The 13,252-nt window shown below is 49.1% G+C and overlaps 1 protein-coding gene across 14 annotated transcripts in view; it reads left to right on the forward strand.

Moving 5' to 3' along the window:
* Positions 1–8,790, forward strand: part of LOC105483054 (tetratricopeptide repeat, ankyrin repeat and coiled-coil containing 2) — a 475,702-nt gene extending 466,912 nt beyond the window's left edge. For all 14 annotated transcript variants that reach the window (XM_011743607.3, XM_071083397.1, XM_011743615.3 and 11 more), the window contains one exon: positions 1,144–8,790. In XM_011743607.3, the coding sequence (XP_011741909.2) occupies positions 1,144–3,109 (1,966 nt within the window). In that variant the 3' untranslated portion in view covers positions 3,110–8,790. The remainder of the gene's footprint in view (positions 1–1,143) is intronic.
* The last annotated feature ends 4,462 nt before the right edge of the window (positions 8,791–13,252 follow it).

Here is a 13,252-nt window from a genome sequence, read left to right on the forward strand (position 1 = left end):
AGTCTTCCTTCTGGGGCTGTCCTCAAGTCTGGTGGCATCAGACCCCCTTCCACCTAAACCATCACCCACCACACACACACGGAGTCATGAGGTCCTTGCTGTCAGGATGGAGAGGACCCAAGAGAACACCATTCCACATTCCTCGTGCCCACCTGCTGTAGTTTGGCCAGTGGGCAGAAAAGCTCCCAGAAGAACCTAGAACCTGCCATCAGTGATCTTTGTGTAACTGGTCACTGTCTCTTACGCCTTCTGCCCTCCTTCTCCCCAGCTGCATGGGAAAGAACTGCTTCAGGTTCACTGCTATGACCAGGGGCATATGGTCCTGAAAATCACACTCAGGTTGAGGCTAGTGATGGTGGTGGCAGTGATCGCACTCTTATCTAGCTGGGGTAACAAAGTCCTTACAGAAACCTGACTCAAATTCTCCTTCCCTCTGGATCGTTCCTTTTTCACCAGGCCAGTTGCCCCTCCCAGGTGATATTAGTAGAGAAGACGGGAATGTCTCTGACAGTTCATTTCTTCATTTGTAAACGAGAGTCTCCTTGGAGTCAGCTCAGCTCCAGCCCTGAGTGGCCTAGTCAGCAAGCCTAGTGCCTGCCCCACTTCGATAGAGCAGATGGAGACACAGCAGTTCTGAGAGAGGAGGGTTAGAAAGGGCAAAGGACAGGGTTCTTGCCTAGAGTAGAACAGGCCTGAAATTTGGAGCTAAAATATTGAGAACATAAAGAAAAATTTCTGCTGGATCAGCAAGATTTTTAAATATGTAGTTATTTTTGTTCCTAAGCTACTTGACAGTGACCCTGTAAATGACAACCCCACCCAACTTCCATACTGCCTGGTGTGTGTTTGGGCACCAAAACAACTTCCTGAAGGGCCTGGCTGGACTGACACAATGGGGCATTTCTCTACTATTCCCAGAGAGGCCAGAAGGAAGATGGAGGCTGAATGGGTTAGGGAATCATTCGGACTCTTCCAGAATGAGTCTACCTGTTTCCTTCCCTATAAATCCAACTAAACCGAAACACCCCAGACTCCCACAGACGCCACCACAGCTCTCTGAGATAGTGACCATGTTCTCAGCTCTTGGTGCTTTCTCTGGATTCAGAATAACTCCAGCTCCTGTGTTCACATTTTGTCAAGCAGACAGTTCGCAGCAGCCTTAGAGGACCTGAACGAGGCCATCAAGCTGTGTCCCAACAACCGTGAGATCCAGAGGCTTCTGCTGCGAGTGGAAGAAGAGTGTAGACAGATGCAGCAGCCGCAGCAGCCACCGCCGCCGCCGCCACCACCGCAGCCTCAGCAACAGTTGCCGGAAGAAGCAGAACCTGAACCACAGCATGAAGACATATACTCTGTACAGGATATATTCGAGGAGGAGTACCTGGAACAGGATGTTGAAAATGTTTCCATTGGCCTCCAGACAGAGGCCCGGCCCAGCCAGGGGCTCCCAGTCATCCAGAGCCCACCCTCCTCTCCCCCGCCTCGGGACTCAGCCTACATCTCCAGCTCACCTCTTGGCTCTCATCAGGTTTTTGACTTCCGGTCCAGTAGTTCTGTAGGCTCTCCCACTAGACAGACCTATCAGTCCACCTCACCTGCCCTTTCTCCAACTCATCAGAACTCACATTACAGGCCTAGCCCACCACACACTTCCCCAGCTCATCAGGGAGGATCTTACCGTTTCAGCCCCCCTCCTGTGGGAGGACAGGGCAAAGAATACCCAAGCCCTCCCCCTTCCCCTCTCCGGAGAGGCCCTCAGTATCGGGCCAGCCCTCCAGCTGAAAGTATGAGTGTCTATAGATCCCAGTCTGGTTCACCGGTGCGCTATCAGCAGGAAACAAACATCAGTCAGCTTCCTGGCAGACCCAAATCTCCATTATCCAAAATGGCCCAGCGGCCCTACCAGATGCCTCAGCTCCCTGTGGCAGTTCCCCAGCAAGGGCTCAGGCTACAGCCTGCCAAGGCCCAGATTGTGAGAAGTAACCAGCCCAGCCCAGCCGTCCATTCAAGCACCGTCATCCCCACAGGAGCCTATGGCCAAGTAGCCCATTCAATGGCCAGTAAATACCAGTCTTCACAAGGAGACATAGGAGTCAGCCAGAGCCGGTTGGTTTATCAAGGGTCAATTGGGGGGATCGTAGGGGATGGGAGGCCGGTGCAGCACGTCCAAGCCAGCCTGAGTGCAGGCGCCATCTGTCAGCATGGAGGGTTGACCAAAGAGGACCTTCCACAGCGGCCTTCCTCAGCATACCGGGGTGGCGCAAGATACAGCCAGACGCCGCAGATCGGACGCAGCCAGTCAGCATCCTATTACCCAGTCTGTCACTCAAAACTAGATCTGGAGCGCTCCTCCAGCCAACTAGGTTCCCCTGATGTGTCACATTTAATCAGAAGACCTATTAGCGTCAATCCTAACGAAATCAAACCCCACCCGCCAACTCCCAGGCCGTTGCTGCATTCCCAAAGTGTAGGCCTTCGCTTCTCTCCATCTAGCAATAGTATCTCCTCCACCTCCAACCTAACTCCGACCTTCCGGCCATCTTCTTCCATCCAGCAAATGGAGATCCCACTGAAACCCGCATATGAGAGGTCATGTGATGAGCTGTCGCCAGTGTCTCCAACTCAAGGAGGTTACCCCAGTGAGCCCACCCGATCCAGGACCACACCGTTCATGGGGATCATAGACAAAACAGCACGGACTCAGCAGTACCCCCACCTCCACCAGCAGAATCGGACCTGGGCTGTGTCATCCGTGGACACCGTCCTCAGTCCCACGTCTCCAGGCAACCTGCCTCAGCCCGAGTCCTTCAGTCCACCGTCATCCATCAGCAACATTGCCTTTTATAACAAAACCAACAATGCACAGAATGGCCATTTGCTGGAGGACGATTATTACAGCCCCCATGGGTTGCTGGCTAATGGGTCTCGTGGAGACCTCTTGGAGCGAGTCAGCCAGGCCTCCTCCTATCCCGATGTGAAGGTAGCTCGGACTCTACCTGTGGCTCAGGCATACCAGGACAACCTGTACAGGCAGCTGTCCCGAGACTCTCGGCAAGGGCAGACATCCCCTATCAAACCAAAGAGACCATTTGTGGAGTCTAATGTTTAAAAGACGTTTTGTTGGAGTGAGACCCATATGTTTTCACTGCACATTTTCAGGCTTGGTTTCCACATTTGAGGTAGCTCCCTGGCTTAATTCTCATGTAGTTTCTGTGTGGTGTTCAGAGGTGGCAGCCCACATGCTGAAATCCTTTGCATGCAGCCGACTGGGAAGCGGCCTCCCGGGAGCCAGGACTTCAGTTTCTCTTGTCTGTGCCCAGCCACATGCTCTCTCCCTCTCTCCAGATGCCAACGAGGAGATTTTCGTGCCGTGTGCTTTAACCCAGGGAGATCACACACACTGGTCAGCTTTTTCCAGGAGACAATCGCTTTCACTGATGTTCTTGTTGTGTAATTGTCTTTTTCCTTTTTTAAAAAATAAGGTGTTCTTGTTCGTTTTCTTCTAGAAACTTTAGAAAGAGTGTGATGCCCCTTTGCCTTTGCATTCTTAGCCAGTGTCACCCACACAGCCAGCCGCCGCGCACTCTCATGCTGTGGCCCTCCCCAGGCCGCCAGCGCCCTGCAGCCGCCAGGTCTACAGTGTGCATTAGGATTATTGCTGGTCTTCCTAGGGAGGTAAAAGGATCAAAGAGAGAGAAGGAATAAATGCTAAATTGGAAGAAAACCCCAATATAATTATGTAAAATGTCACTACATTGATTTTCCAAGAGGCATCATAGGAACATGTAAAAAACAGCCCTTTAAATGTTGCAGTCAGCCAAGGAAATTAGATGAGAATTGTGGCTATTAAGAGAATTCACTGAGAGTTACTCTCTAGGTTTTTAGCCAACAACCACTAAAAGCTGCTGCTTTTCCAGGGTAGGGGAAGGAATGACTACATAGAAAAACAAAAAAAGATTGTTCTAAATTCTCAGTGAAAGGCGATAGGAAGTCTGTTCTGGAGTCATCTACCTTTTAGATCCTGATACATCACTGAATGTCATACTCCACGAAAAGGAAACTCTTCCCGAAGGCTGGCTGGTGTGACAATCCCGTTAGTTGGGTCTTCACCTACGGCCAGATTTTGTTCTAGTGGTCCTCCTTCTATAAACCCAGATGGTGTCATACAGAAATCAGTTCTTCTAGAAACAGATTGGAATCTCTCGGGACCATAAGACTGAGTCCCAATATTTCCACCCAGGGTCACGCCCGTTGTTGTCAACTTTCATTTTGAGATCTATAGTTCGATTATTATTACAGGAACTGTTTCTTTTTCTAGAAGTATTTGTGGGAGTGTGATATTTTAAAGTCAGACACAGCAAAAAGTGTTTCAGGGTGAAGAACGATCCCTTTTAGCCCTGTTTTGTAGCCCTGGGTGGGGGCATGAGATAGACAGCAAGCTTCTGATATGGTCACTGTGCACATCTTCTAGGTCTCGTGGTCATTTGGTAGGCTGACCTTTGAGTGAGTGAGGCCACTATTGAGTGGATAGCAAGAATATTGGAAGCAAAGCCTTGGCACAGGCCTGGCACTAGCTGTACATCAGCTCTTACAACTAAACAATTCAACCCAACAAACTAAGCAACTGAAACAAAACAAAGGAGCATTCGTTCTCTGTTGCTAGGAACCATTCTGCTCTGTTAGGGAAGGGCTGCAGGAAGGGCAGTTTCCTGAATAAAAATCTGGCTGTGACCAGACCCATGTGTCATAATAAGTGCCCTCTGAAGGGATCATTAAGACACAGGGAACATGAACCTGAGATCAGAAGCATTTCTTTACTAATTTAGATTCTGCCAAATAGATGGACCTCTCCAGCCCCAAACCTAAAACAGGCCAGGACTTGTCTCTTTGTGCTGGAAGCAATTAGTGGGACTAACTCAAGCCCTGGCCTCTTTCCACCCTCCCTGACACCTAAGGACTACCTTCTCAGCTAGACCAGGGTGGGCATCAGCATCCTCTCTCCATCTCTATAGCCCTCTCTCTCACATCAGGAAGATGAAGCGTGTAGCTCTAGCGGCAGCCTCTAGCCAGCAGCCCAGTGGCCTCTCAGATCACTTTTTGGCCAGGTCTCGGCACTGCTGGCCTCTTTGCATCTTATTCCTTACAACCGCCTCTCGCTGAGGAGCCACTGCATTCGGAAGAATTTCTCAGTGTCTGTTAGAAAAGTGCTTCTGCTCATTTCAAACGCCACACATCCACCCACACTCACCTGTCCAAGAGAGTGAGCAGGTCCTGTAGCTTTACAAATATGCCACTGATGCCACTTCTCCCCAGGTCTCTCAGTTTTCCAGGACAGAAAGGAGATGTAGGGCCTATACCCTATTCAGCAAAACACCTAAAATGTCAACAGTCAAAATGCAATTCTTTTTGGCCATGATAAGAGGGAGTAGATGTCACCGCTGCATGCCAGTTGTTGTTGACTAGAATATGCCAACCAGAGCTTGTGGGGGCAGGAGACGTTTTTCCTTACAAGCAGACTGCCTGTGCCCTGTGCCCTGTTTGCTACTTCACTGCCATGGAACGATCTGAGTACTGTATTTCAGAGCTGCCCCTTCCCCAGCAGCAAACACTCGCTGAGTCTGTGTCTGGCTTCAGGTGGGAGGAAATGTTTTACTCAATTCATACCACCCTGAAATGGAGGACAGAGGTGACAAACTTCAGCTTAACAGGTTTCTCACCAAGATGTATGTTCCATTGGCCCAGGATTCTTGCACTAATGGGTTTCTATCACATCGTGTCTATAAATGGGTGCACTTTACTGTTTGAATTTGTAACTGAAGTACTGGGTATTTAAGTGTGAGTAATGTCTTCATTAGAAAATAGCAGAACTGCTCTTGTCTTTTAGTGTATTTTTCAAGAAAAAAATAAGGAAAGGAAAGACATAAAGCAGTGGATTACAACATTTACAGCACAAGAAATAACTGTTGTATATAAGCATCAAAAAGATTAAGAATTTTTTAATATGAAAAATATTTGCAGTGATTTTAAAGTGCTTTTCCAGCAATGTTCTTAGGGACTCCTGAGACACGGTTACTTTTATCTACTGGATCAGTAAGGCACACAATTAACAATTAACAATTAATGTTTATTTACAAAGTAAAGGGAAAACCTGTGTAACATGAGAATTTGGCATGACAAAATGGAGACCATTTTGTATCTGCTGTTGTATCTTGTCCGGGTTGCAGACGTGCACTATTAAAGTCCCAAGTTAATAGAGCACAAACCCTTCTCGCTCTTCCCCCATGTGCCCCTCTTTTTAGATGTGTATAACAAACTCGATGGCTCAGGAAAATTCCATTAATTAGAATCATGTACAGTACCCCAGGTCGTTGTCCAGATATACAAGTTTGCTCATGTAGTTAAGCCTGGATTATTAAACACTTTTCCTAAATTATTGTAAACAGAACAGCTTAGAGAAAGGTATTCTCAGTCCTTATATTGTATAGTAGTTTATGAACCCCTCTCTAAATATTGGTATTTTTATATTCCAGAGATGTACCCAATAGAAAAAGGAAAAATCAGTATCTAATTTAATATCCATAAGTATTTTTCCTTAGATTTTAGTCATGTACAGTGGGCTATGTGGACGTCACTTGTGCTTCACCATAGTTTACCACTAGGTGTCACTGTGGCTCTGCACTGTGCTTGTTGTGTAGCAAAGAACCGCGGTATCCCCTCGGGGGAGGGGAGCTGCTTCCAGGGCAACAGGCAGTCAGGCTCAGAGGTTCAGGAGAAGGGAACAGAGGCCTGGAAGGGGTCTTCGTGCATCTGTGCCAGTTGTGCAAGACGAACTCTTTGAACACTACATACTTTGGACTTCAGCCAGGCAGAGGCTGGGAGAAGGTTGCCCAGAGCTCCCTTGCTCTGGTAGAGGGACAGGTACATGGAGAAGCCCCTTCTTCCCCATGAGCCTCCCTCCTCTCAGTTCCTCTCAGCCTCCAGCTTTTATAACTCCAGAAGCGTCACAGTTGGGTGGTTTGATTCAGAGATAGTTATTTTTCTACTGCAGAAATGCCTTGGACAAAACCAGTGCTCACTGAATCTTTGCCACAAAATGGAACAGGCTATCCCAGGGGGCAAGAGGTGCCTGCCCCTGTGCCCAGCCTCCTCTTGATGCTCCCAGTGCCCAGCAGCCTCGCCCATCCTGCCTGTCTGTTCCTGGGCTGCCCATTTCTCCAGAAACCGACCTGCAAAGGCAGCTGGCTGCTGCCTGCACACCGAGGGCTGCGCGGTCCTGCTGCTTGCTCACTGGGAGGTGCAGCTCTTTCTCCTCTTCCTCTAGGAATTCCAGACCAACCATCTACCATGACTAACAACAATGAACAAAGGGCTTAGGGGTAAGAGCTACCTACAAAGACGTGTCATGGAACCCTTCACCATGCAATGCCTTGAACTCAGCTCTGGCTGCTCCCAAGAAAAGGTGGCTGGCTGGGGGCCTGGACACAAGCACAATGGGGCTGGTGGAGCCACTGTGCAGAGCTACTTGAATAATCACTGGGTTTTCATCAACTCCTTTTGTCATACAGACCACTCAAGGGCTGAAGTGTTGGTAACCTTCATTTCGGTGTCCAAAGCCTCACAGCAGCTGAGCCACCCTGAGATGCTTGTGGCCACATGGTGGCCACAGTCAGAGCTTTGAAAGTCAGTACCAAATGAACGCATAATTGGACACCAAAAATCAAGTGTTACTTTCATGTTTCCTCACCCCTGTCATCTCATTGCCTCCTGCTGACTCTGATACCGACGCTGAGCTGACTTGCCAGGCTGCCGCTGGATGCATAGGGATCAGGCCAGCGCTGCGCTCATTTTTCCAGATAGACCTACTCTGTGGAACGGAAGTGCCCTAGCTGCTTTGTTTTTGTAGCACTTGCTGGCTGAATTTTTCTTTTGCTAATCGCTAACCAGAAAGTCTGGTTAGAGGGGGCTCAACTCAATCCCTTTGGTCCCCAGAGCCAGACAAGAGTTAATTCTGGAAAATTCAGTACTTGAATGTACCTGCCTTACTGCATACCAATTTACTTGGGGGGGGGGGGGGAGTTAGAGATGCCGGCTCCAGATCTCCACTTCATTCCCAGGTGATGTTGGAAATCCTGTAAGTTACACTTCCTGTGCTGGTTTTGTTTTGTTTTTTGTTTCCTTTGGCTGATTCCTGCTGAGTGAGGCCAGTTCCTCATCAGGCTCAGGGCAGGTGCCATTTTCAGGCGTGGCCTCCTTTCCATCTAGCACAGCATCTTTGTCTCTGTTCTGTCTCCTCCAAATCCAAGATGATTTTAATTAGTACAGACATGTACAGTCTACAATTAAAGAGTGATTTGTACTAATATGATTTTGATTCTTCCTCCTCTTTGCTGTCCTTTCAAGACACTTGCTGGAAAAAGCTTTAATGCACTTAGTTTTCCCTTAGGTTTTCTATGACTCCGATGTAAAGGACTTTCTCTGTACAGTATATTACCCAATGCATGTTTGTTCTCTCCCGATACAGTGAACACCACACAGTTGTGAAGCCGTGCAGTGGGGATGCCCCACACCCTGCAGAGGCATCGACCCCTGTGTATAAGGAAAGACATTTTCCTTTGCTGTACTTGCTTGAGCAGTTTTATTGTCTGTACATGTGAGCTGTGTGAGATAGATGTGAAAAGTTCAAATGAATGCATTTTCCTGCCCCATGTATACAGATTGTCATCTGTACAATGAACTGTATGTATGAAAGCAAATGTACTTATTTATAAATGGCTAACACTTGGAAAACCACGGTGTTGTCATGCTTTTCTCCTTCCGTTACAGCCTCTTCAGGGAGCTGGCTTTGAAGCTTACCCTCCTGAGGATGCAGTGATGGGGGCGCCCTCCCCCAGGAGGCACTGGGCAGGTTAGGGCTAAGGCCAAATTCCCGATGATTTGCTTGGTCTCTTGTGGGACATTCAGAGCCACCCCTTTGTGCATTTATTCGCTTGGTCACATTATTGAGCACCTCCTGTCCTCAGAGTTGGACACTGTGATAGGCCCTGGAGAGAGCTGTGGATAACAAGAGACGCCATTCTAAGGAGCTGTCAGCTTGTGACATTTGTCAAGAAAGGGAATCTTTTTCTTCATTGGAAGAGGTTTTTCTCCAGCTATACCAAGGGAGCACTGAGCTCTCATTTCATTTTGTAGCTGAAGCTGCACCCAACCCAGCCACCCTACCAAAGCCAAGGCTGAGGTGGGCTGCCAGCTTGAGTGGCTGCATTTAGAGGCTGCATGCTGAGAGGGTAGCGAGCGGAGGGCACAGTTCCCACTGAATACCCAAGGGCTTCATCACAACTGGAGGCCCACTGCTTCCAGGGGCTTTGTCTTTTCATCAGAAATCTGGTCAAACTCCAGTCCTCACCATAGAGAGCTAGGCAGCTGCATTGTGAATGGAAAAGTAGCAGGTTTCCTGCAACTGGCTGGAGACTCAATACTTTCTAAAAGGGAGCGGGGGTCACGGGGAGCAGCACTGAGCCTGCAGCCTTTCCTGTTTAACTGCGACCTCTGTGTTTACTTCAGGGACAAGCGAGGAGGGAGACCACTTCCTCTAGACATCAGATTTGTGCTAAACAAACATTCCTGCTGTGCGTACCTGCATTTCCCAAAGCCTGGGGAAGCAGACAAACTCCAGGCCACACACAGCCCAGCCTGGACGCCACAATTGCCTTCAAAGAGAAGAGGGACTCTGGCAGCAACCACCTGCTCAATCTCAAAACCATTCCTGGGCTGCTCCCGTTATTTCATTAAAAAATGGATAAATCAGGGCCAGGCACAGTGGCTCACACCGGTAATCCTAGCACTTCGGGAGACCGAGGCAAGCGGATCACCAGGTCAGGAGATCGAGACCATCCTGGCTAACACAGTGAAATCCCGTCTCTACTAAACAAAATACAAAAAATTAGCCGAGCATGGTGGCGGGTGCCTGTAGTCCCAGCTGCTCGGGAGGCTGAGGCGGGAGAATGGCGTGAACCCGGGAGGCGGAGCTTGCAGTGAGCCGAGATCGCGCCACTGCACTCCAGCCTGGGTGACAGAGCAAGACTCCATCTCAGAAAAGAAAAATAAAAATAAATAAAAGATAAGTCATTGGCAAAACCCCAGATTTTTAATTTATATATATATTTTTTTTCCTTTTTTTTTTTTTTTTGAGACAGAGTCTCACTCTGTCACACAGGCTGGAGTGCAATGGCGTGATCTCGGCTCACTGCAACCTCCACCTCCCAGGTTCAAACGATTTTCCTGCCTCAGCCTCCCTTGTAGCTGGAATTACAGGCACCCGCCACCATGCCCAGCTAATTTTTGTTGTGTGTTTTTTTTTGTTGTTTTTTTTTTTTTTGAGACGGAGTCTCGCTCTGTCGCCCGGGCTGGAGTGCAGTGGCGCGATCTCAGCTCACTGCAAGCTCCACCTCCCGGGTTCACACCATTCTCCTGCCTCAGCCTCCCGAGTAGCTGGGACTACAGGCGCCCGCCACTTCACCCGGCTAGTTTTTTGTATTTTTAGTAGAGACGTGGTTTCACCATGTTAGCCAGGATGGTCTCAATCTCCTGACCTCGTGATCTGCCCACCTCGGCCTCCCAAAGTGCAGGGATTACAGGCGTAAGCCACTGCGCCCGGCCTAATTTTTGTATTTTTAGTAGAGATGGGGTTTCGCCACGTTGCCAAGGCTGGTCTCAAACTCCTGATCTCAAGTGATCCACCCACCTCAGCCTCCCAAAGTGCTGGGATTACAGGCATAAGCCACTGCGCCAAACCTAGATGTTTTGTTTTGTTTTGTTTTGCTTTTAGATGGAGTCTCACTCTGTCACACAGGCTGGAGTGCAGTGTTGTGATCATAGCTCACTGCAGCCTCGATCTCCTGAGCTCAAGTGATCCTCCCACCGCAGCCTCCCAAGTACCTGGGACCACAGTGCGTGCCACCACGCCCTGCTAACTTTTGTTTTGTTTTGCAGAGATGGAGTCTTGCTATGTTGCCCAGGCTGGTCTTGAACTCCTGGCCTCAAGCTGTCCTCCCGCCTTGGCCTCCCAAAGTGCTGGGATTACAGGCATGAGCCACCACACCTGGCCAAACCCCCAGCTTTTTAAAGAAGGAAAGGTAAAAGGGAATGATTCCTTTTTAAAAACTATTAATACTTCTTAAAAAGAATTTACCCTCAACCTTAATGAAAAGCTACTCAGAGTAGAAGCAAACAGCAAACTCAGCAGAAGTCTGTGTAGATCGCAGCACCAGGTCAGACTTTCTTCCCCTGGTCATCTGCTCAAGGGTCGACCTCATGATTGCAGGCAGACACAGTACGCACATGACCGTGGCGCCCAAACTCCCCTGCGGTCGTCTGGGAACGGGTAGACAAACCAGCGGGAAGTGGAGTCACCCTCTCTCAGCTTTAAAAACAAGCTGGAGGAGCTTGGAGTCTTGGCACCTGAGTTATTCCATTCTCAGGAATAAGACGGGGCATTGATAACGGGTATCATGTCTGGAAGGCCCTGCGATAAAGAGAGGGCCCGCTTAGAAGAGAAGGTGCTCAGAGTCCATTCTAACAGGCCATCCTCTTGGGAGGTCCACTGTGTCCCAGACACTGTGATAGGGACTTCACATACGTTCCCTAATGTATTCCTCACACCTTGACAGACGACATTGCTGTCTCCAAAACAAATGCGGAAGCAGATCCTGCAAGTTGAAGTTGCTCAGGGTCACAGAGGCAAAGGTAGGCGTCTGAATCAGAGCCGCACTGACAGTTCTTCCCTCCACCACGCCGCCTCCTCAGATGGGATGGTCTGAAAAGAGCAAGCAACCCAAATGACGCCCCACGGCGTGCAGGCGCTGGGTCTGGGAGGATGGCTTGGGAAGTGCCGTGTGCTTGTTTGGAGAAATAACTCTATGCCAGTCAAGGAGTCACTTTGGGACCTCTCAGGTTCCCAAACCCAGTAAGAAAGTGAGGTCCCTGCTGTTATCCAGCTGGAGATTCGTAGAGGAAGAGGTGAAGTGGCTCTCTGGAGAGGGAGGCATCATCCCCCAGTGCCTGGGATCACTTCAACATTCACAGAGATCCATAAGATTCAGAGGCTGATGCAAAAAAAAAAAAAAAAAAGAAATGAGATGCTGACTGAGGAACCAGCTTGTGACACGTATCAAGCCATGTGCTTTGAATGCTTTTCAGTAAATAAAGGTCCACACTCAGCTGGGCATGTGGCTCACACCCATAATCCCAGCACTTTGGGAGGCTGAGGCAGGTGGATCACCTGAGGTTGGGAGTTCGAGACCAGCCTGACCAACATGGAGAAACCCCGTCTCTACTAAAAATACAAAAATTAGCTGGGCATGGTGGCGCATGCCTGTAATCCCAGCTACTTGGGAGGCTAAGGCAGGAGAATCGCTTGAACCCGGGAGGCGGAGGTTGCGGTGAGCTGAGATCGTGCCATTACACTCCAGCCTGGGCAACAAGAGCGAAACTCCGTCTCAAAAAATAAGAATAAAAATAAAGGTCCACACGGAAGCCTTCATTCAGGAGGGACTCTACAGGTGCCCTAAGGAAAGACCTCTCCGCTCTAACTCCTACACGTTAGAGACCAGCTACAATGCAGAAGACAAAGTTGAGACCAATGCGGGGAAGCAGGGACTCCCGTTACCTTACTAGAAGATTTGCTGTTGGCTCCCTTTAAATAGTGAGCTCTGGTGAGTTTTTAAATTGGTTTAAGTCAGGGGTCCCCAGCCCCAGGGCCACAGAGCGGTATGGGTCCATGGCCTGTTAGAACCTGGCTGCACAGTAGGAGGTGAGCAGCGGCGGGTAAGCATGAGCACCTGAGCTCCACCTCCTGTCAAATCAGCTGCAGCATTAGATTCTCATAGGAGTGCAAACCCTATTGTGAACTGCGCATGCCAGGGATCCAGCTGCCTGCTCCTCAGGAGAATTGAATGCCTGATCTGTCGCTGTCTCCCATCACCCCCAGATGAGACTGTCTAGTTGCAGGAAAACAAGCTCAGGGCTCCCTATAATTATTTCATTATATATTACAATGTAATAACATAAAATGCACAATAAATGTAATGTGCTTGAATTATCCCAAAACTATCCCCTGCCCCCAGCCCTGGTCTGTGGAAAAATGTCCTCCACAAAACCTGTTCCTGCTGCCAAAAAGGTTGGGACCACTGCTTTAAGTGGCAAGGCACAAAGCGCACAGTGCAGTCCCACCCAAATTTGCCAAAAACACACCTTC

The sequence above is a fragment of the Macaca nemestrina genome, chromosome 17, assembly GCF_043159975.1.
Source record: "Macaca nemestrina isolate mMacNem1 chromosome 17, mMacNem.hap1, whole genome shotgun sequence".
Taxonomy (NCBI): domain Eukaryota; kingdom Metazoa; phylum Chordata; class Mammalia; order Primates; family Cercopithecidae; genus Macaca; species Macaca nemestrina.